The 23,535-nt window shown below is 39.8% G+C and overlaps 4 protein-coding genes across 5 annotated transcripts in view; 2 read left to right on the top strand and 2 right to left on the bottom strand.

The window, feature by feature from the left end:
• LOC108138247 (POU domain protein 2) overlaps positions 1-12,894 on the top strand; it is a 30,299-nt gene extending 17,405 nt beyond the window's left edge. Inside the window, exons 1-3 of one of the 2 annotated variants that reach the window (XM_017260387.2) lie at positions 4,988-5,342; positions 7,220-7,276; positions 11,180-12,892. In XM_017260387.2, the coding sequence (XP_017115876.1) occupies positions 5,195-5,342; positions 7,220-7,276; positions 11,180-12,480 (1,506 nt within the window). In that variant the 5' untranslated portion in view covers positions 4,988-5,194 and the 3' untranslated portion in view covers positions 12,481-12,892. Of the gene's footprint in view, positions 1-4,987; positions 5,343-7,219; positions 7,277-11,179 lie in introns of those variants that run through there. The other variant, XM_017260386.2, reaches the window with a different exon arrangement.
• A 5,509-nt stretch (positions 12,895-18,403) lies between these two features.
• LOC108138271 (T-complex protein 1 subunit delta) lies at positions 18,404-21,383 on the bottom strand. Its single transcript, XM_017260421.2, has 5 exons — positions 21,150-21,383; positions 19,667-20,319; positions 19,447-19,586; positions 18,703-19,387; positions 18,404-18,635 (listed from the first exon to the last, which is right to left on the bottom strand). The coding sequence occupies exons 1-5, from the start codon at positions 21,253-21,255 to the stop codon at positions 18,618-18,620; spliced, it is 1,602 nt and encodes a 533-aa protein (XP_017115910.1). The 5' UTR covers positions 21,256-21,383; the 3' UTR covers positions 18,404-18,617.
• Positions 21,384-21,450: 67 nt separating this feature from the next.
• On the top strand, positions 21,451-22,423 carry LOC108138273 (PITH domain-containing protein CG6153). The gene is made up of 3 exons (XM_017260423.2): positions 21,451-21,854; positions 21,921-22,111; positions 22,170-22,423. The coding sequence occupies exons 1-3, from the start codon at positions 21,535-21,537 to the stop codon at positions 22,292-22,294; spliced, it is 636 nt and encodes a 211-aa protein (XP_017115912.1). The 5' UTR covers positions 21,451-21,534; the 3' UTR covers positions 22,295-22,423.
• Positions 22,335-23,521, bottom strand: LOC108138272 (intraflagellar transport protein 43 homolog). The gene is made up of 5 exons (XM_017260422.2): positions 23,426-23,521; positions 23,126-23,367; positions 23,044-23,067; positions 22,761-22,883; positions 22,335-22,702 (listed from the first exon to the last, which is right to left on the bottom strand). The coding sequence occupies exons 1-5, from the start codon at positions 23,513-23,515 to the stop codon at positions 22,441-22,443; spliced, it is 741 nt and encodes a 246-aa protein (XP_017115911.1). The 5' UTR covers positions 23,516-23,521; the 3' UTR covers positions 22,335-22,440.
• Positions 23,522-23,535: the final 14 nt, after the last annotated feature.

The following is a 23,535-nucleotide window of genomic DNA, read 5'->3' on the forward strand; positions in this document are numbered from 1 at the left end:
TTTCAAGTAGTTGTAATCATATTGAAAATAAATGTTAAATATTAACTTAAACATTTTGTTTATTTATTAAAGGTGACAGAAATTAAATAATTTTTTTACCCATCTTATTCATATAAGAAATATCATTTTATATATTTGATTTTGGTAATTGTAATAAATTATTTAAAAACTACACAATTTTCCTTCCTAATAATTAGGACAGATGGTGTTCTTAAATTTCCTGAAACATCCGTCAAGTATTTCCCACGAAAACATTTCCCAGCCTCGCTGCCTTACCAAATCTAATCCAAAGTAACTCAAAACCAAGCATTCGACAAACCTTAAAAAAAATGCAACTCAATTACAAGCTTTCAACTTAATACAATACTTTTTATGCTGTCACCTACCCCAACCGAAGGGGACAGAAAATAAAAGAAAGTGGGAGAAGTTCCCCCACAATGGACAACATACAAACTCCATTTAAAATCACTAAAATATTAATAAATTTTACAAAAGTGCGAACAAAATATGCGTGAAAATTCTCAAGTACACCAGCGCAACCTTTACAACTTTATTTAATGGAATTTAAAACCACTTTGTGCCCAGTGGGTGGGTGGGTATGGCTTGGGTCATTGGTGGGTGGTTGTCGGGTTGTTCGAAAAGGTTGCTTGCGGCGCTTAAAAAACCGAACCACAATTGCATGAGGTAACCTTTGACAGGGACACAACAAAAAGCGAAAGAACCCACCCTCGCCGTAAAAAGCAAGGGAAAATCCAAGAGGAAAGCTCTGTCGCAAACTGGTGTCACTACCAACTGTGACCTGGTATTCTGAGCAGCTTATGGCCAATTGAGCTCCGCCTCGGGGAACGAACTCCGCTGAGGGTGGCCGTAAATCCAATAAAAACGCTTTACAAGCTGTAAAGCAAAGATCATAAATCCATTTTTGTTTTTTACCCACCACCTCGATTTAAATGCGATTTAAATTTTTTCACCGACATAACAATGATGGCGCACCAACATAAGGGTTAGATTTGCATAGATTTATCTGACTATAAAAAAAACAGGAATTGACAGAAAATGGTGGTAAACACAGAAAATTATTTTTATTCACTTAATTTATTTTCCTTTTATGTGAAAAACTTAAAAATGCTATTGCCTTAATACAAGAAAAAATCAAAATTGTTGGATAAATTAGGTTTTTGTATAAATTGGTTCTCATTATTAAATAAAAATGTATTTTATACGTTATATTTCCAAAATAATCAAAATTATATATAAATTTTAGAATAAAAGCAAAAGGTGAAGCAATTTATAATATATCCAAAAATCATATTGTCATTTTCAATTCTTAAGCTATTGGAAGTTTCCTTAACTGTCAGCCGTTACAAAAACAGAACCCTCTCGATGGTATTCCCTCCAAAACTTTTCAACTCTTTCCATCTGCTGAACCAAAAAATCGAATACAAAAAACCCACAAAAAATAGCGCGCCAAAATAGTAGAAAGGAACCCGATTAAAGCGAGTGCAAATCGATGAGGAAACCTCAGCAACGGAAATCAAAGAAGGAAGAGGACAAAGCAGCCTCTAAATGTCCCTTTACTTCCGCATTTGTAGCGCCGCATCTTCCCTTCTTGGATTATTTATTAACGTTTATTGATTTCGACTTGCCCAGCGGCAATCTGCCACAGAAAATCTCTGTCAATCGGCACTGCAACCCTTCGCAGAAGACCAAACTCAGATATTTCGACAAAAAATAATGAATTTTCTCCTCTTTTTTTCCACGCACAATGCCGAAGAAAATTGCGCGCCGTTTTTTGGCCCAGAAAACAGAAGAAAACGACAAGACTCAAGGGTAAAAATTGAGGATCACTGTCGAGGATTACCCGAGATCTTCCACAGCTTAGCTCTAAGGTAAACTCGTGAGGGGTAGCAACCCCTTGGCTTCGACTACCTAAGGTTGAATGTACCCCAATAATGCGTAATTTTTTAAGGTAAAAATAGCTCGAAATTGAAAGAAATTCAAATTGAACAAAGGCCAATTTTTTGGGTGATTTTTTGTGCGATTTTTGTCTTTGAGGAGGGTGAGAAAAAGGCACGAAAAATTGCGGTTCCTTTTTTACTTTTTTTTTTTTGGGTGCCAGGACTCTTATTAAGTACGGGATATCTAACGGAATTTTTGCAAAATTTTCTCACCATTTTTTTGGGTGAAGAATTACTGATTTATGTGCCTGTTTTTTAACCCATTTTGGAAATACAAAATGAAATTTTATAACAAAAAACCGTTACCTTCTCTCTGAGTAAAAACTTATTATGTCATTTGCAATTAAGTTTTAGAAACAAGATATTATTTTTCTTTTCTTGTTAGAAGTATTACTTTTATAACATTAGCATTTTTTATCAATAGGAACAAATTATATTAATATTTTCAACTTATTTGTAATTTTTACATATACTTTCAATAACGTTTATGAGAATACAAATATGTTAACTTCAAATTTTCTGTTGTGTTACTCTTTCCTATAAGCAATTATTCTTGCGAATGAGTTTTTTGTTATCACATATCAAAGATTCTTATTTCATAGACCTTAAAAACTATTAAAGCCTAACAAATTTATTTCCAATATGTATATTTTAGCAAAGTCCTCCCAACAGCCAAAAGATATGAACCCCAACAGAAACTACTCCCCCAACCATTTAACCTTCCAATTTATCCGCCCGAAAAGTACAACAAACTTGAGGACCGAATGCTAGTCTCGTCTTATTTGCTTAACGCAAATTGGTATGTCATTTTAATGCGTTGCAAGAACGGCAATGGCAGAACAAGAAGCGACAGGGAAATGTCGGAGTTTTCACAACCACCCGACATTGTTTGGTTCCGGGTTAGTGCTCCCACCGCCGATCCTGCCGATGTCCTTGTCCTTGTCCCGTCTGTCTTCGTCATGCAAAGTGTGTGTGGTTTCCACCCAACACCCCCTTTTCCTCTCGATTTTCCGGCGATGCTGCCAAGCGTTTATTTTCTTGATTAATTTCAATGCCCAAAAACTTCTATGTTGCTATGCACATGTGTGTATTTGAGTGTGCCTCCCCCTTTTCGTCCTGTCTGGTGTGTCCAGTGATGTCCTGGCTGTCTGTGCCGTCTGCTCCTGGCAAATAATCAAATTGCCTAGACACCGCCCAGGAACAACGCAAAATAACGCACAGGGAAAACTATCCGAAGTGAGGAACTGTTTATCTTTTGTCTCCCAGTGACAAGTTTAATCAGCAGCAGCAGTAACGCCAGGACCAAAAAGGATAACTATTGAAATTAGTTTGGGGGAGAATCGAACGATTGCTATTGATTTTCCCGTTTTTCCTACGGCTCTTAAATCATTTTGGCACTTTAATTTGAAGTAATGTGTAAATAATGATAGAAACAACCTTTTTTATTGCAGTAAATCAAGTAGTTACTTCCCATTTCCTTTCTTCTAACAGAAAATAGTATTTTATTAAATTACCAAGTTAGATATTCATAAAGACATACTCCTTTATAGTTCGTTTGATTTTATTCGTACTTTCTTCATTCTTTAATTGTTTTGCTCCTTCGAGCGAAGAGGAAATCGAGTCCTGAAGGCAAAACATTAATTTTGCAGTTTTAATTAAAATGCTTCAGACGAAACGGGAAATGGGTCCCAGTCAGCCATGGGAAAACGGGAAGAAGAATTTCCTCCATTATTTTCTCCGGCAGGTCCCACAAACTTGGGCTAAAAGAGAAAGAAAGCAATGGAAAGTGCAGTCACAGTCATAATCATAAAATGTATGCGCTGTCACCAGGGCTGCAAAGGACCATTTCCTTAGCTTTTCCTCTTCAAAAGAAAAGGAAAAGGAAAATCGCAGTACACTGGCTTGTGTGGGTGGGAAATGGCAAAAAAAAAAAAGAAAAAAAGCGGTAGGGCGCAACAACACTTGTTGTAATTACTCGAGCAAGTCTCGGTTCAATGGCTGCGCTGATGTTTATATGAATGAGTCTTGTGTTTATATAATCACACCGAAATGCTCGATTTGATGGGTGGATTGAATGGCAGGATTGCAGGACTTTGAAACGCTGCCATGAATTGATGCATGATGAGTAACAGTCGATTTTTAAAGAAATATTGATAATACTCTAACATATTATAATTACTGATTTAAAAAAAAAAGTCATTGGCGTCAGACTAACATAAATTTCTATAGAACTAAATCATTTTAATCAGTTATTCCATCTATAATATTTTATCCAGTAGGGATATAAAATAGTGTGTTTACATAGAGCATATGGGTGACATAAGTTCAATATACTGATTTAAAAAAATGTCACTATATATCTCAAATAACTTATTTTGAAATCTCTAAATATTTGCCAAACTGAATTAAGCTCCCCCAAAAATAACCATTAATCTATATCCCTGATCGTATGTACATACTTATAAGGCAGACACCTTTTAGGAGCACATAAAACCCCCCACTTAATTATGATTTATTTGCAACCGGGGAAAATCGAGTTATGCAAAGAAATGCTGCAAGCTGCGCAGAAAGTCGGGATGGCAAAGGAAAACGGAAAATGCATAATACATAGGCCACACCCATTTCGCAGGAGAAGTCAACTCGTGGCCTATGCTAATGCAGGAAAATGTGGAAAAGCAGGGGAACAACAATGGAGTGCAAGGAAATTCTGATCAGAATGCAGGCGACAAAGAATACGTTCCACACGCACACACAGACTAACGGTGGTGCAGGGTTGGTTTTGAGTGCAAATGAGCGCGTGAGTGAGAAGTTTGAATGGAAAGAGGAGAGCGGAGAGGAATCGAGGAAAACTACCGCTGCAAATCATAAAGCATATCACACACACTCACAGCCAAGAGAGAGAGTGAAAGAGAGGCAACGAGTGCGAGGGAGAGACAGCATGCACATAACGGGTCCCACAGAGAATGCAGCCAAATACGATTCCTCGGGTTTCTGAGTCCCAGTTTCTCAGTTTGTCAGTTTCTCGATTTCTCAGTTCCTCAGTTGCATTCAGTTTCGAGTTTTCAACGACGACAGTCGGCCACTAACGGTCGGGTTCTCAAAAAAAAAAATAAAAGTCGAGAAGAACAAAACGGAAGAACAGAAAACCTAACGAAGACTTTCTTTCTTGTGAAAATTACAAGTGCAAATTTAAATATCATTAATTATAAGCGTTTATAAATAATAAAACCAATAAAATGATGGTGATACAGCAACAACAACAGCATCTATGGGATGCAACAACAGCAAATAATGGAAATACGCAAACACAACAATCGGCGAATGTGGAAAGCACACCAACAAAAGTTTGCCATCAAGAAAATACAACAACAGGACCACACACATGTGAGTTTTTCAGGGTTGCCGCTCCACAACCAGAAAGAAACAAAAAAATATTTAAAGTTTTTGTTTATTTTAACTTGCTTAACATATCTTTAACGTTTATAAAAAAAATTGGATCTATCACAAAACAATAAATTAAGGAATAAATATGGTTGAAGAAACACCACTGAACTTGTGGATGGATTTCTAAAAACTTTTATATATTAACTTCCGAGTCAACTTACTGAATAAAACCCAAATCTTAACCTGATTTATGAAACCCTGTACCTGTTACCAAAAGTTTTCATTTTCTCGGGCAATAAATTTCGAAAAAAGGACTAGGAAAATAGGACAAAGGTCATCGATGATGATTGCACGCCCACACATTTTTCCCGGTCAGAGGGTCCAGATCAGATGGAATAGAATATAGAAGAGGCACACACAATTTCCCTATCAGATAAACGATTTCATGGCGTTTTGCAATAGATTTGATGCGATGTCCTGCTGCTGGCGGTGTCGTTTTTGGGCAGCAGCTGCCCTTGAGCGTCCCACTGTGCGAGCGTGTGATCGTAGTTTTTAGATTTGTTGTGTTTGCATTTGCATCCTGACAGTGTCCTTTTTACCTGTGTCCCAGACGTTGTCTTTTTTTCTGAGGGTATTTTGCATGGACACAACGGAGAAAGAAAACGTTATTTTTTGTTCCATATTCTTGGCATTTCCTTCGAGTTTTCGTTTTTTAGGGGAAAAACTATTTTCCAGTCTAAGGCGTAGGTAATTTTTTTTGACAGAACAAAGAAAAGAAAACCAAATTAGCCACAAAAGGCAAATTTGGTGTAATTACATTTAAGCCGAAGGTGTGCCTACGAAAAGAAGAGAAATTCTAACATGCAGATCATGTGCACAACTAAAGTCCCAAATATCCTTTGACTAATGCCACTTGTTACCCTGCTAACAACGGAGGTGTGAGGTCAACCACCGCCCCCACTTAAGCCCCACAATCCCATTGGAAACCAACATTACCCAACCACAAGGACAACGCCGCCATCCCAATGGCCATCGGGTAATCTGTATATTTATATTCTCCTGCACTGGACATTATGCACAAGGATTCCACAAGTCAGAGCGTCCTCACAACAATATATTGTCGTAAAAATATGTTACTTTTTCTCGCTGCCCGTTGTCCTTCTCGGGCAAGGATACTACTTTGCTTACGCCCCGAGGGAGCTATAAATTTAATATCTACTTTGCAAAACAAAAAACCAAATGGCACAAAAAAAAACTAGGGGAGGATGAGAGTGGACGGTGGAAAATGGGTGAAAGATGGTTGGGATTTTAGTTTGAGTTCTGTGGGCGATTTGGGATTTGCAGCTAGGGGGAACTTATTTAAATCAAACTCTTTAAAAAAAAACATAATTAAATAGGAAAATGACAACAAGTACTCAAGGTATCGCTGTACATTGAAAATTACAACAGGCAGCAAAAAAGATTCGGTAAAATATTTTTTGTTTTTTAATTTGCTTACACCAAAGGAATCCAGAACCTTCACGATTACTTACAGTGCATTTTTCGAAGCATGTAAAAATTGTGTGAAAACTACTTTAAGCATTATGCCAACCATTTGCTAGCGGAAATGGATCCTTAAAAAACTTTACACCAGCGAGCACTCAGCTCAAAGCTGCTAACATTTTTGCATGTTATATACGCCATAAGAAATGTGTTATGTCCGAATTCCTAATGGACATTTTACGAGCCAGACATGAAACGAAAACACCCTGACATCCCCACACCTTATCCATGCCTTGTCCATTTCTGTCTTGAACCTGAAGTACGTGTCATTTGCATTTGCGTTTGTTTGTGCCAACCATTATTAAAAATTTAAAATATTTTCTTGCTCTTTGCAGTTATGCGGCACATGTCCAACTCACCCACACCGCCATCGCCGCTGCGCTCGCTATCAGGTAAATATCCTATCCATAATATGGCTAATCCTTGGCCAGCATTCAGCCGACATGTCCTTTTTATCCTGCTCCCGACTCGTGTCGGAACGTGGCTACTTTGTGGCCAAATTGATTACTCACACGACAGACAATTTTTATAGTTTGCAGTGTTTCTGTTTTTTTTTTTTTTGCAATATGCAATCAGCCACGCACCCCGCTCCTGCCCTCCACTGCATCCCCTTTGCACATCCCCTATCCACATTGCGTTTATTTCAGGGTTTGGCTTAGGTAGTAACTCAGAAGTGCGGCGAGGACTGGAGTTCCTGGCTCTGTTATTGGTAATGAGGCATTAGGTTAGGGCACCTAGAATATTTATGGGTGCCGTTGAGGAACCAGCACGTGACTGAAGTGTGACTGAAGGTCCAAAGCCTTGTGGGCTTGCAATAAGAAATTCGATGACTCGACATTGAAAGATGAAACTACTCTGGCAAGTACTTACTTCATTATTTCATGATGAAATGCGGCAAAGGATGAGAGTAACAAACATTTTAAAAAGAAGCAAATACCTTTTTCATTACAAGAAAAGAAAATTATTAAGTCAGTTTTATACTAATAAATAATATTATTGTATTTAGTTACTCATTTTTCCACACTATTGAGTCCACACACTGAATTAATTGGTACACACACACTTTCATTATGTTCCATTGTCAAACTTCATTGAAACTTTAAATCTCTTTCATCCATTTCCATGGAATGCCACCCAAAAAGGTTTTTTTTTCCACACCCACCAACAACCTCCCCCGAAAACAACCCCCGCAAGGAAACAAGCTTAAACAGGAGATCATCCTTCTGAGACCCCTATATGGTCTTTTGACCTCCAGCTCCCTCCCCCGTTGACCCTAACACGACCCTCTTCTGTTCGCAAACAAACAGAAATAACAATTTGTCAAAATGTAAATTTCTGCTTTGGCGAATTTAAATGATGGGTCGAGCAATTATGTAGGGACCCCGAACCAAGGCCAACCCCTAACGAAGTGCAACTAATCTATGCAAAAACATGCATGGAAATCCACCCCATTTGAATAAATGCGGCCCATTAACAGGGTTGCCAGAGCCATCCGATAGTAGTTGACAATTAAACTTGCATTTTTATTGGTTTACACAAATTAGACGAGTCAAGGGTGCCTAACCCCTCTCGGGCCATTATGCATATTCAAATGTTGTCAAAACATAAAGAGGGGGGAACTCTTTTTCCAAAAAAGGGTTGCTTCAACAGCTAAAAAAACTCAAGTGCCGTAACATTAGCATCACACAACAAAAAAAGGCAAACTGTTGATCCTGCTCAACCCTGTTTAACATATCATTTGAATAGCGCCGAGGTGTGAAGTCAATTGAGGGGTAACCCTAAGCAAAGGGTTACCCTTGCCACCTCATTTTTTAAAGCACCACTTGTTGAACGATCTCCCCTCGTCTCTTTATTCAAATTGAAAGGATTTGGTTGCGTGAAGTTAATTGAGGCTCTCTCAATGTTCGAGGGGTAATTCAGAAGAGGAAGCGAGTGAAGGATATTATAATCAGCGGTTCTGATTGGGTGCTCCTTGTTTTTTGTATTATAAAAAACTTGGTTCTGTGGGCGTTTCAAGGGCGTTTTGTATGGCATGCAAACAAGTTAAAAAAAAACGATAGGCGTGACGAGGTTTTTCATGTAGGGTTAAGTGGAGGATTGAAAGTGCAAAGGGTTTAACTTGCTAATATGATAGTATTAATGAGCTTTATTTGAATAATGAACGATATTAGCCGACTAAGAGTGGGAAAATTAGGTATAATGGCAATGCTTTTGAAGCCAAATATTGTATATATTAATGTTTGTTTTAAAGATAAACGCCTCTTAACAAATCCTATTGTAAATGATATGAAGCTATGCTGTGCTAAACAATTTATTTTGGATTTCAACGAAAGATTTTCCAAAGCCTTGTTTCAGTTGTGAATTTTCGTTTAGTTCATATGTAGATAAACTGGTTAAGATATGCAAAGATAATTGGATCTCTCAGAGCACTCTCTATATTTCTGGTTGTATCTTTCCCAAAAATCGAAACGCACTTTGCACTCCCTATTGCAGACAGGGAAAAACAACCCCTAACAACTGCAGCGAAAAGGAGTACACAGAATACAGAGTTTTCAAATATAGCCAACACTTCATTTGTCAGTGGAAACATTCACACATTGCCATTGTGGCAGGACGAGGAACTTGCATTCACCATGTAGTCCTCATCAGCAGGATAACACATCTGCCTCGGAGGCAGACAAAGCGGCATCACCTGGTTTTGGGTTTCGGAAAATCGAGGCCCGAGGATCGTGGATCGCTCGCTGCAGGCGCATTCCACTTACAAAGGATCGAAACAGTGTTTCTTGGCTTGACTTGAACTTGCTCCTGAGGCTTCTTGACTTTCTTCATTTTTTTGTTGGAAGCCAAACAATGCAACTTGGAACCCCTTTTTTATGGCTGGTCCTATTTTCAACCCAATGGCAAGTTGCATTCTGCTCTAATCCGCGCCTCGTGCATTCAAAATTGTAACGAATTTTAAATTCCAAACTGTTCTATCGCACGAGGGTTGAAAAATCCTTCCCAAAAAGGGTGATACGTTTTTGGCTGGGTCTAACCCTTGGATGATTTTCATTTCTAACTGGTTGCCAAATGCGTTTCCAATGGCTAATTTTATTACGGCGTATTCAACTTTCGACGTTCTACATAAAGGGAGTCATAAAAACAGCTGCCCACATGCAATTTATTCGCAAAGTTCAAACGCCCGCATTGAAAATATTTTTCGAAACAGTTCCTAATCTGGTGAATCCAGTTTAACATGGGGTTGAATCCGCTTACAACTATCATTTCTCTTTATTTCTAAATCGGTTTAAAGCGCTAAATTTTTTACATTTTCAGCAAATGTTTGGAAATTGATTTCGAAATGGAAGTCGACAGGAAGTAGAGTTTAAAAGATTTCAAAAATTTTGAGCTTTTAACTATTTTTTGTAGTTTTAACCTAATTAGAATTTGTTTTTGTGTTACTTTTAACCTTATGGTTGAAATAATGACAAAGATTTTTGGTTTATATTTCTCCTGTCGGAAGTTTCTGTCTCATTATTTTATCCCACATCAAAATCAATAATTTTCTTTTAGAAAATTATGAAATCTGAGCTTCTTTCGTTCGTGTACTGCGCATTTATCGGAGACAAAGGAGCAAGCTTCCTGTTTGACTTCGCCGTGGCCTCTGATGTATGGCTATTTTTCAATTATTATGCATGATTGGGTTTTCAACAACGATGTTGGGGGAGGCTGATGACTGATGGATTACGGGGGAATGGAGGCCACAAAAGCAAACCCTTCCGCTTGAGCGTCTATCGTAGCTAACCGCAGGACGCAGACATTCGACAGGATAGCGAAAAAAGGATGGGCATTCAATTGGAAGATTGAATAAAATTTGCCTTAAAAAGAGCGAAAAGAAAACGTTTATAGAAAGTCGCTGAATAAATGCACTAACAAAAAACATTGAAAACACATTAAGGGGATAATATTATTATATGAACTTAATAAATTTAATTTATTATGTTTCTACAACTGATCTGCTAATAGGAAGACTTATTAAAATACCTTTTGTGTTTAAGAATTTTAGAAACCAATAGTTCTGTTGTTCCTTTTCTTAAAGGTAATTTTATAATAGTCATATTCTTTTTATGTGGACTAAAAAAAATATCCATCAAACTCCCGCTATACCCTTAAAAATAGTCTTTTTGGTTAAAATCAAATTATGCGACGCGTGCGTTGACCAGTCCGGCTACTTGAACTTCATTGAGTTGGAAAATTGAAAAGCAAACTACCCGCAATCGGCTACTATAAAAAATATCTATTTCCTTTTCTTGCAGACTGTGGAAAAAGCTTTGAAGAGGAGGAACTGGAGCTGGGCGAGAACAGCGAGATGCCGCAGAATTTGAGCAGCAAGCGGCAGGCCAGGGAACTGGATTCAGAGCTGGAGAACGAGGTTCTGGACCTGGCACCGCCGCCCAAAAGATTGGCCGAATCGCAGTTGAAGGAGGAACAAGCGGAGGATGTTGTTCCACCGCAACCCATGGGTTTTGCTCCGGAGGAGATGCACCAGGCACTGCAACTGCAGCTGCATAGCTACATCGAAATGGTTCGCCAATTGGCTCCAGAGGCTTTTCCCAATCCAAACCTAGCCACGCAGTTCCTGCTGCAGAACTCCCTTCAGGCCTTGGCGCAGTTTCAGGCCCTGCAGCAGATCAAACAGCAGCAAAGGGAGGATCCGCTGCCCAGTTACTCCACCCCCCTGGCCAAGTCTCCCCTAAGAAGTCCCTCCCTGAGCCCGGTGCCCAGGCACAGCAAATCCCAGCAGCGAACTCCGCCCAACTCCATGTCTGCCAATTCGCTGGGACTGAGCAGTGCCGTGATGACGCCAAATACGCCCAGCATGCAGCAGCAGCAGCAGCAACTGCAGCAGAGCACTCCGAAACCCACGAGTGGTCTCACTGTGGCCTCGGCCATGGCCAAGCTGGAGCAGTCGCCGGAGGAGACCACCGACCTGGAGGAACTGGAGCAGTTTGCCAAGACCTTCAAGCAGCGGAGAATCAAGCTGGGCTTCACCCAGGGCGACGTGGGTCTGGCCATGGGCAAGCTGTATGGCAACGACTTCTCGCAGACCACCATCTCACGGTTCGAGGCCCTCAATCTGAGCTTCAAGAACATGTGCAAGCTGAAGCCGCTGCTGCAGAAGTGGCTGGAGGATGCGGACAGCAGTGTGGCCAAGTCGGGCGGTGGCGTGTTCAACATCACCACGATGACCAGCAGCTTGAGCAGCACACCGGAGAGCATTCTGGGGCGCAGGCGCAAGAAGCGCACCTCCATTGAAACCACCGTTCGTACCACTCTGGAGAAGGCCTTCCTGATGAACTGCAAGCCCACGTCGGAGGAGATTAGCCAGCTGTCGGAGCGCTTGAACATGGACAAGGAGGTGATCCGGGTGTGGTTTTGCAACCGGCGCCAGAAGGAGAAGCGCATCAATCCCTCGCTGGATCTGGACAGTCCCACGGGCACACCCTTGAGCAGTCATGCCTTTGGCTATCCTCCTCAGGCCCTCAACATGTCCCACATGCAACTGGAGGCTGGATCGGGTTCTTTCTGCGGCAGCTCCATCAGTTCCGGGGAATAAGAAGGGCACGGAGCACACACCAACCTTGTACATAGTCAGCTTAGACTCCAAACTCTTCCACAACATTCCACAACAAGCCACTCTCTCCATATCAAATGCAACAACGCCATGGATGTGTTTAGTAAACTAGGTGATAGCCAGTCGTATCAGAAAACCCATTACGAATTTATGATACATATATGTAGTTCCACACTACCTATTCGTGTCTGTATGCATATAGAGTTCCTAGATCTAACTATCCCCCAAATGCCATATATATGTTGTGTCCTATACCCACTACGCCACAAATCAATTCCCCTAGTTGTATTTAATATGTATTGTCGTAGATGTGTATGTGTACCGATGTTGTTGTACGATTTCCAATTGTAAATTGATCTTGAACATACTTAGATCCTACAAATCCAAAAATTTCAATAAAATTATTCCGATAAAATAATTTATACAAAATATGAAATGTTTGTTTATTTTGGGGCGAAATAAAAAAGGGAAATTTAATAACATATGGGTTTTTCATAAATGATAATGATATAAATATATGAGAGAACGAAATTGTTAATTTCGTTTTTTGATTAAAAAACTAAAGCTTAAAAAAATTATTTTTTCGGTCAAAAAAGAACTTTAACATACAAATACAAAAAAATACTATTTTAAATATATTTAAAGAATAATAGTAAGCAATTTATTATTCATTTAAAAGTTTTTAAAATATTTCTAAGCTTAAAAAAAACACACACAGCTTAGTGTAAAAATCATTTTACATAACTTTAACTTTGACCAGGAAATAAATCTTATATTAAGACAAAGTAGCCATATTATTTGGTTGAAAAGAAATAAAATATAGAATTTAAAATGGTTACTTTAATAGATAACCCAATTGAAAAAAAAAAATAAGCAAGAAGTCTAATATATCGAGTATGAAAATAACAATTTTAAAATAAAATAAAGATTACTCTCGAACAATTTTGTTATCATGTGATATCATATATGCTAGCCATGCATATAAATCCTCTTTAATTTAAACAGATTCTATTTACTGTTTATAAAAATCTAAACTTTTTTTTTTTTGCAAACTAATATTTTTAAAAGGAGTTAGGTTATTATTCAATTAGCCAACGCTTTAAGTTTATTGCCTGTCGTGTGCCATTCACAAACCCACTCGAATCTCATTAGGCACTGCCTAAATAAATATTGAACGAGATATTTAGTTAACTGATTTCCTTGGCCCGCCTCGAAAGCGTTTGCCAGCCACGCGACAAAGGCAAACACGACCATTTTTTAATAAACTTCCTGCCAAACGCGGGCCAAGGCAGAAAGGATGCGAAGGACCCACACCAGAGCAACCCCTTTTTTTTTTTTTTTTTTTTGGTTGTCGAGTGTGGATTTGTTGGATAAGAAATCACTTCATCTTTTTGGGCCCGGCGACAGTCAATATGGCAGCAGCCCAGACAGAAACCCCTATTTGTATATCGAGGCAAGCGTGTAAATCCTTTTCTAGCAACCCCCAACTCCGGTTCCCTTTCCTTCCCTTTCCTGCCAAAGTTTGTCGTGCTCTGATTCGTTCAGCAAGGCACGAATCTCTAAAAAATGATAAGAGTTGGGGAAGAAAAAGGGTTTATGCCATCAATTCACACATAGTTATGTCATATGGTCCTCGCTCCGGTGGTTGGTTTTGGTTTTGGTCTTGTTCTGGTTCTAGTTCCTGTTGTTTGCTGTTTTCTGGCCCCGATGTGGGCAGTGGAAGTATTTTATGTTGTCCCAGTTGTGTCCTTTTGAAATCGCTTAAGTAAGTCAAGTCTTTAAGGGAGATATCTCTTAATGGAAGTGTGCCAATGAATTAGGTAAATGAAGGTGTTCGGGAATGGCAAATAGACAAACGTTCAAGACCTTTTTTAATGCTTGAAAGGGGTAAAGTTGAAAGTAAAAATTTTTTATGGTAAACAGAATGCTTTTGTGACCAGCTGCTCGGATAATATACATAAGTTAATTAATTTTTAAGCATATCTACCTTCGAACACAAGAATCGGCGCTTGACTTTAAATTATATTGCGGAATATTGAAGCATTATCCGTTCAATAATATATATTATATATTTTAACATTTATATATTTATTATTTGTTCTCAAACATGATATAACTTTAAAATTTCATTTGCTGACTGGTTAGAAACAAATTTGAATTTGGCAACTGACTTTTTTTCTAAGCTGCGTTTTCGTAAATACATTTACATTACATTTTTCTTTTTAATAAAAATTTGCAAATAATTTTGTAAGTAAATATAGTAGTTTTTGGTTCAAAAAAATTTATTTGAAAACAAGAAATTGTATTTAAAAGTGTACGCCACCTTGATGAGAATACATTTTTGATATTGATTAGTTTCTATGACCATTTTTTGTAGTGTATACATACAAGCCGTACTTACTTTGAGTTTTCTATGAAGCACTTGCATTTCTGAGCCATTTTCGGTATGTTTACAGTCTTTCAATAGTTGTTGAAAACCAATTCAAAATCTTTGACGTCGTATTCTCTCACCATATTCGCTTAAAACTCGACGGCTTACTTGCCCGCAGCTGTCCAGAGTTGCGAATAAATTTTTAATCTGGCCAGAAGTAAAATCTCGACCAGAATGCTTACCCTATTTAATTTGCAGGCCAGTCGCCCACTCGAACACACATCAAACGGAGGCCAAAGGAAAAGCAAAAGCCCATCGATTCCAGCACTCACACTTAATTGGCGAGCACTCGAATCCTCGACTGGTGGTTTTGGGACTCTTTGAATGTTATCAGTCCTGTGCAGACGACGTCTGTCCATTCCAAATACACAAAAAAAAAAAAAAAAATCAGAAAAAAGAATGGAAACGGACGCAAAATGGCTTTGAGCAATTTCGGTTTTCAATAGGGGAAACTTCAATTGCATTGGTCATATTCAAAGTGCCTTAACCCTGAGTCGGTCCAAATGGGCTGATAAGCCCCGTAGGCTTTTCTGGGGGGTTTCCCGGTGGTTGGAGATCATCAGACCGAGATTCCATTCAGGTTTCCTTTGATAGATTTCTTTTAGCCGACAGGCAAACACTTGCTGCATTTGCAAATTAAATTTTCTCTCCTAGAAATATTTCGTTTTCATTTCGCCCCGCTTCATTTATAACAATTTAATGAAATTTTCGAATGCGTTTTCATAATATTGTCGTGGCCCCGCCATCATTAATCACTTGCCACTTGGCAGGACTAACGAAAATTAAGTTTCCTTTATGCTTTTGCTACAGAATTTCATTTCATTTTCCTTCTTTGAGTGGCATGAACTAGATGAGAGTCTTTTGTTAGGCAGAAATCTTAAATCTTAAAGGTATTTCGTAATAATTCTTAGTCATAAGTATGCCTGGTAAAAATAAAGAGAAAAGGTCAAATCAAATGTTTGAATAAATTTCGAGAAGACTACTGCATTTACTCCAGCTTCTAATAACAAGACCCTGTTATATATATATTCTTGGTCAGGATCAACAATATTTGTTTTTGATTTCTTTGCAAGCTAGTCTCTCATCTTGATATAAATTTAAAATCTTTAATAAGAACCGTATGGGAAGCGATTAAACTAACCAATAAATGTTATATTCTCAACTATAACTATAAATATGTATTGAAAAATTTTAAATCAAGCTAAAACTAGCACAAATAATCTTTTATAACGCTGCAGAACGAATCTAAAATTAGTTTGGAAATGTCCTTTGTTTCTCTTCAATAAATATAAAAGAGATGTGAGATAGCAGACGTTAGTAATTTCGGATGAGTTTGGCGAAATAAAAAGTGCTCGCAAATTATATGGCGAACATATGTTAAATTTCTGCGTGACTGGCTGACAATTTGGTGCTTTGAATTTCAATTCGTCTAGCGAACAAAAAAAGAAGAAAAGGAGCATGGACAACGGGGACACTCCCCTTTTTGCCCGACTGAAGAACATAAGACTTGTGCAAACATTTGGCCAAAAACAACAGAAGCGGGGGAAAACACAATTGAATTACAATGAAAATATGAAATGAGCAAAAAGTAGATGAGAAAATCGCATACAAAAATTAAGCAAACAGGCGAAACAATGGAAAAAACCCCCGAAATGAAAAGTTTCAAAGGGTGTGTGGGCCACTGGCTCCGGCAAATAGCTGGGGAAAAAAGCGCAAATTCAATATTTGCACAAGAAACAAATGGGAGCGAGGACGCCAACGACAAATGCCCCAAGACTGTCGAGCAAATAGCTAAAAAAGTAACAAAAGTAGAATAAATAAGAAAGAAAGAATGCTGCATAAATCGAAGTTTTCAATACCCTTTAGGTATTGATTCCTAAACCAGTTTTTTACGAAACTTTTCTATGACTTTTTAATATACTTTTATTGTATTCCTTAGATGAACGAACTTTTGATACATACCTAGTTTTAAGTTAAATTACCATTAATAAAGGGAGCATATCTAAAAGATAGTAATACCTATGCTAAAGTAAGTAATACCTAGCCACCTATATAAAAGACCATAAGGCATAAAAAAAATGGGCACCAAAAAAAAAGAAAACTTGTGGGAGGTATATTTTCCACCCTGCATTTGGCAAACCAAAATGGAAAACACAAATCAATGGCCGCTGGAGAGAAAAAAAACTTTAAAATGGAAATTTGCATGCGAACCCCAAAAGCTGATGGAAAACCTACCCCTGTATTTTTCACAAGCCAATTAGCGCAATAGCTTTTCCGAGGCTCGAAAATCAAAGCCAATCAAGGGCGTGATCCGAAATCAACACCATCTCGGCAGATGGGTGGTTGAAGATAGTGGGCTGGAAAACTTGATCCCTTTGACATGTTTACACATTTAATTAACTTACACACGCATCGAAAGTTTCCGGACACCAGAGATGGTGCCCATCTAATCACACCCAAGCGGGACCCCAACCCACCAACATCCAAAATGGGGCTAAGAAAACAAAAGGATAAAGACCCGCCGCCTTCTTTTTGACAATTTGAAACCAGCTCAAGTGGTTTAATCATTTAACGCACATCATAAAAATCGCATCAAGTGATTTTTATTTACACGCCCAGGACGAAAACGAGCCCCAAATCCAACGGAGGGTGGATACGACTGGGGCGGGGTGTGAAAGGGGTGGGGTTTCAGCGAACCCCTTTGAAACCCAAGGTGGTGGCTGAAAGCGATGAAAATGAGTTCGAACATTAGATAAGGATACGGTTGGTAATCATTTAGGCTTAAACAAAATAAAATGAATGGCTTCGTACTTTCTAGCTAGAGATGATTTAACTGATGACTCTGTGAGATTTATATTCATTGGCAATCTTCAAATTATGAATTATAAAAACTGGCAAATAGGATTGTCAAATGGGTATTTTCCAGCCATAGCCAACAATTGAGACAGGGTAAAAATAAGACGGTATAACCAATGATATCAATTTGTGTCGCCGAATATTTGATACCCTTATTGATATAAATCTAGTTAATTATTAAATATTAATAATTATCTAATGGGCAAACGACGATCGATTTTCTTGCGAACGTCATTTTTGAAGCCTATAAATCCTACCTCAAAATAAACAAAATAGCAAAGTTATTCCCCTAAAAATGTATATAAAAATAAGAGCAAGCATTTGTAGTCAAGAAATCCTTCACTTCATTTTTAACCAAATCAGAATAGATAAGTTATTGGGTTAATTTACTACGCAATTTTGCAAAATAATCACAAGTTTACAACTAAAAAGAAATAAAAAAATAAAACATATTTATATTATTTATTTTAATGCATTAATTTAGTCGTATAAAATAGTCTACTCTCTTCAAAATTATATGGTCAAGGCTCTTTTCCAAAAATGACCAACAAATTATTGACGTTTACCTTTTTTTAACCACTTAAAAATCTCGAAACTCTATGTTAAAAAACCATTTTATTTGGGTTGTGTTAGCAAAGTATTTAATCATTTAGTTTTCGCGTTTTTTTTTTTTAAATACATATTAAGCTGGTAAGGCGTAGTGTATATGTGAATTGTATTCAAATTTAATGCATAATCGCATAATGGGTAAAAGATGTGAGGGATTAGATGAAAATGCTTTAAGATTGATCTTGATCAGAGACAGAGAACCGAAGGAGTCGGGTCACAATGCTTAACTGAAGGTGTTAACCTTAAAGAAGAGAGAGTCGGTGATTAGCAATCAATTAAATATTTAAATAAGTTTATGCAACACTTACAATATCATCAATCTTCAAGATCGAGCGAATCGTCTCCGTGGCCAGGGTGATTGAGGAAATACTGACCAGCAGTGGTTGCACCACATTCTCCGCATAAATGTCTGTGATGGCGCCCTTGCGCACATTAATACCAGCCGTCTTCTCGCCCTGGGCGTGGCGGTTGCGCAGCTCTGTGACCGTGGCAATGGGATTCAAGCCGGCGTTCTCGGCCAGAGTCGAAGGAATGACCTCCAGGGCATCGGCAAATGCCCGGAAGCAGTACGCATCCACACCCTCAACAGTTTGAGCCAAGGCCGCCAGCTGCAGTGCCATCTCAATCTCCGGCGCACCACCGCCCACAATCTGGGCGCGCAACTTCACCAGGCAACGCACCACACAGAGGGCGTCGTGCAGGGAGCGGGCAGCCTCCTCAAGCACCAGCTTGTTGGATCCGCGGCAGATGATCGAGACTGTGCGTCCCATGTTCTGGATGCCGGTGATCTTCACAAACTTGTTGGTGCCACTGGCCACCTCCTCGACCAACTCGGCACTGGACAGGTTCTCGGCTGTGAAGTGATCCAGCGAGGCGATCGGACGGCAGTGCAGAGTCTTGCACACAAACTCAATGTCCTCGCGCTCCACATCCTTGACCACCAGACACTTGATCTTGTCCAAAAAGTGCTGAGCCAGATCAGAGACAGCATCGCTAGAAATGAAACATTAAACTATGAGCACGAAGTGGGGTGAAAATATCGCTGAACCTACCGCAGGATGGACTTCTGAACCAGCAGCACGTTGCAACCGGACTTCTTGATCTGCTTGACAATGTTGAGGATGTATGAACGCTCCTCCTTCAGCACACGATCCATGGCAGCGTAGTCCGACACAATCACATTATGGTCCATCTGGAAAGTGAGTTGTGCAAATTATTATTAGTAGTAACAAGAACTTAAATTGTACTTGAATTTTCCTATTTGGTACTCACATCGGTCTTGGGAGCCGAAATGCAGAACTGGATCAGCCCGATCTTGGCCTTCTCGATGCGCTTGGGAGCATTGGATCCGGCCGAGCGGCAGGTGAAGACCAATCCATCGACCAGCTCGGTATCCTCGACGGTGCCGCCCAGGCTGGAGATGACCTTGATGTTCTTGAGATCCACGGAGCCCTCCTTGCTGGGGTCCGTGACCTTGAGGACGGCATCCACGGCAATGGGGGCCAGCAGGCTGCTCTGCTGGGACACCACCTTGGAGTTGAGCGAGGTGGAGGCACTCTTGATCAGCGTCTCGCGGTCGTTCAGCTCGATGGGAGTGGACATCTGTTTGAGGATCTCCACGGCCTTGTTGGAGCAGCGCTGGAACGAGTCCGAAATGGCCGTGGGATGCAGGCCCTTCTGCAGCAGCTTCTCGCAGGCTTCCAGCAGAGCGCCGGCAATGACCACCACGGAGGTGGTGCCATCGCCAGCGGCCACATCCTGGGCACGAGACAGCTCCACAAGCATCTTGGCGGCCGGGTGCAGCACGTTCATCTGCTTCAGGATGGTGGCTCCATCGTTCGTGATGGACACTTCGCCATTGCCCGCCTGGATCATCTTGTCCATGCCGCGGGGGCCCAAACTGGTACGAATGGCATCGGAAACGGCTGCAAAGGAGGAGTGATTATTAGTTTAAGTTCTTGATTTTTGAAACCCTTACAGAACTAAGGAATAGGAAAAAATCAGAAGCCAATCCTACGGAAGCTTGTTTAGAATTTAATTTAAATCATTAAAATGAAGTTCCCATTAAATTCTGCACTGATAATTCAATTCTACAGTTGCAAATGTGCAAATAATGATAATATGTATCTACAGAAATTTTGCATGTAAAACGATAAAGGTTAAAAATGTTACACCAATTGGCATTCATAAAATTTATTTTAAAACATATCTTTCAAAAAACATGCAATTAGAAGGTTGAGCGCAGCTTGTTAATTTTTAAGTGATAAGTAATATATTAAATAAGCTATAAGAAATTGGATGAATTGTGGTTTATGTTATTACGCACATACAAATAAGCAGTAAGAAGGAATGGCATGTGCTAAGTTCCACACAGAATGCTTTAAAATTTGATGACTAATTTTGCAATAAACAGACAGATAGTCTGGGATTTATAGGACCCAAAGCTATTTTATTTTCTAGAATGGGAGGCAGAGCAAACCTCATTTCGGAGCTATACTACTCCCAAGAAGGGTATTTATAAGCCTTAAAAATTCACAGCACTGTTCATTCATCACATGAGTAATGCTCGCTCTTCTTCTTCCGGCCCAAGAAGTTTCCAGACAGCCGGCATCCAACTGCGATTTTCAGTTGCCATTTGGCCAGGAATTCTGGCACAACATCGTCTGAAAACCCATTGAACAGCCTTTCTGGACTACAAATAGTCCCTGGGCAGACATTTCACCCAAGTTTCGTTTAATTTTGCACATTTTCTCACCTTTCGCCGCTTGAATGTTCGACAAGCGCACATCCGTGGGCTTCGACTTGTTTTTGAAGGCCTTGGCCGTGGGCTTGCTGCCAACCGATTGTGCCTTGGGCGCCATTGGAACGATACGATTCAGTTTTCAGCAAAACACAATTATTTCACACTAAATTCACAGCGATTTACACGGATTAAAATTGGGTAAATTTATTTTTTTCGGGCTGGAATTAGTGTGGCCGCACCCAACGAGCTGAAAAATACCGCCGTCTTGAAATCGATTGCACTCGGTGCTACCGATGTCATCGTTCCCTGTGAATGCTGTTTTGGGGTTACCGTTTTCTCAAAGGTGACTCGGCTGGTTTATTTACGTTTGGATTTTGTTAAATTTTAAATTGAAAACATGCCGCACGGACACTCGCACGATCACGGTGGATGCAGCCACGAGGCCACGGATGTGGACCACGCACTGGAAATGGGCATAGAGTACAGTTTGTACACAAAAATCGACCTGGACAACACCGAGTGTCTGAACGAGGAGACGGAAGGCCAGGGAAAAAGTGTTTTTAAGCCCTATGAGCGACGCCAGGACCTCTCGAAATACGTCCAGAGCGACGCGGACGAGGAACTGCTATTCAATATTCCCTTTACCGGCAACGTTAAGCTCAAGGGAATCATTATAAGCGGTGCCAATGATGATTCGCATCCCAACAGAGTTCAAATGTAAGAGCAATACTCTAAGGAATCGAACAAATTTGTACTTTCTTAACTCTGATTTACAATTTTCAGCTTTAAGAATCGCCCGAGGATGACTTTCGATGATGCGAAAGCTAAGCCCGACCAGGAATTCCATCTCACTCGCGATGCCCGTGGCGAAATCGAGTACTCACCCAAAGTGGTCACATTCTCATCCGTGCATCACCTCTCGCTGTACTTCCCCAGTAATTTTGGCGATGACAACACTCGCATTTACTATATAGGTAGGTGTGCCACAGAATCATGCCTTTTATATCACCCATTAAAATTATATACTCTCAGGACTTCGAGGGGAGTTCACTGAAGCCCATTATCATGGTGTAACCATCTGCAATTACGAAGCTCGTGCCAATGCCGCAGATCACAAGGAAAAGGCTTTCGATGGAGTGGGAAGAGCCATCCAATAAATGAGAAAAAGCCTGCTTTTATGTTAGTTACAAATCGCAATTTAATTGAGTATCTCTGTTAAGTATATTTTGTGATCATTTAAGGCATAAAATGTATTAAAACATTTGAGTATTTGTATTGCACTGAAATCGAATGGTAAAATTACTCAAGTATATTGTGTGGGGGGCACCACATCGGGTCCTATCTTCATGCCCACATTGGGCACCTTATCCGAATGGATTTCAGCCGTGACCTCGGTGAAGAGTTTGTCCCACTGCCAGAGATCGTCCTTCTCGTTGAGACTCTCCTGGGGAACCAGGCATTCGGCAAGGATTGAGAGATCAAAGCCATCTACTGCTGAAAAGGCGTACTGGGAAAGCAAGTCCGAATTTGCCTCCTTTAAAACAGCAGACCGACTAGTGCCGATACTAAAAATGGTAGGTATTTAGTTTCTGTAGTGGAAACAAAGGGTAATCTCAGGCTTACGCAGGTGGTTCGACTATCTCATTCAGCATAATTTCATCTTTAACATCTTCCATATCTGGGATGACTGGTATGTCATCGGTTGGTATTGAATTTGTAGCCGATTTTGTTTGCTTAAAACGTTCGCTGCAAAAAATACAATTTTTTTTAATTGCAGAAAAAATTTAGAACTTATTGAAATTAAAATCGTTCTCTGCCATAAAATGTTTATACATTTTTTGTATTTATTAAATATCCTTGGTAATCCTTTAAATCAATTTTACAAGCTTTAGATATATGTACTTACTCATCAAAGGAGTTCTTCTTGGACCTGTGAAGAAAGAGTAATTAGGAAAATGGTTTTTTTTTAAGAGGACTACGACACCCACTTTAATCCTTTTAGCCCAGAATCCGCCCATCCCCCCGAAATTCGACGGATGGGTGGACGATGCGACTCGAACTCATTGTTGTAGGTCGACGAAGTGGCCGTGTCCGAAGTTGTTGGCGGAGTTCCTGCCTGGACATTCAGGGTGATGTCGATGGATATGTCCTTGGATCCTGAGGCCGCCTGTGTGGGGTCCTCCTTCAAGACATCGCGACTCTTGGAGCGCCGGCCCTTCCTGGCCGTCGTCTGGGGGTAAAAATATGTTCCAACTGTTATATGCACCTATTAAATGGTTATTCTTCACCTTTCTTATGGTCATCTTCAGTTCTTCGGCCCAGTCCATCATTTTTTGTTTACGTTTTTCCTCAGCGTTTCCAAGGCAACAAGTGGTCATGGTTGCTCCGTGTGAATGGT

This window comes from Drosophila elegans, unplaced genomic scaffold, assembly GCF_018152505.1.
Source record: "Drosophila elegans isolate 14027-0461.03 unplaced genomic scaffold, ASM1815250v1 contig_814, whole genome shotgun sequence".
NCBI lineage: Eukaryota > Metazoa > Arthropoda > Insecta > Diptera > Drosophilidae > Drosophila > Drosophila elegans.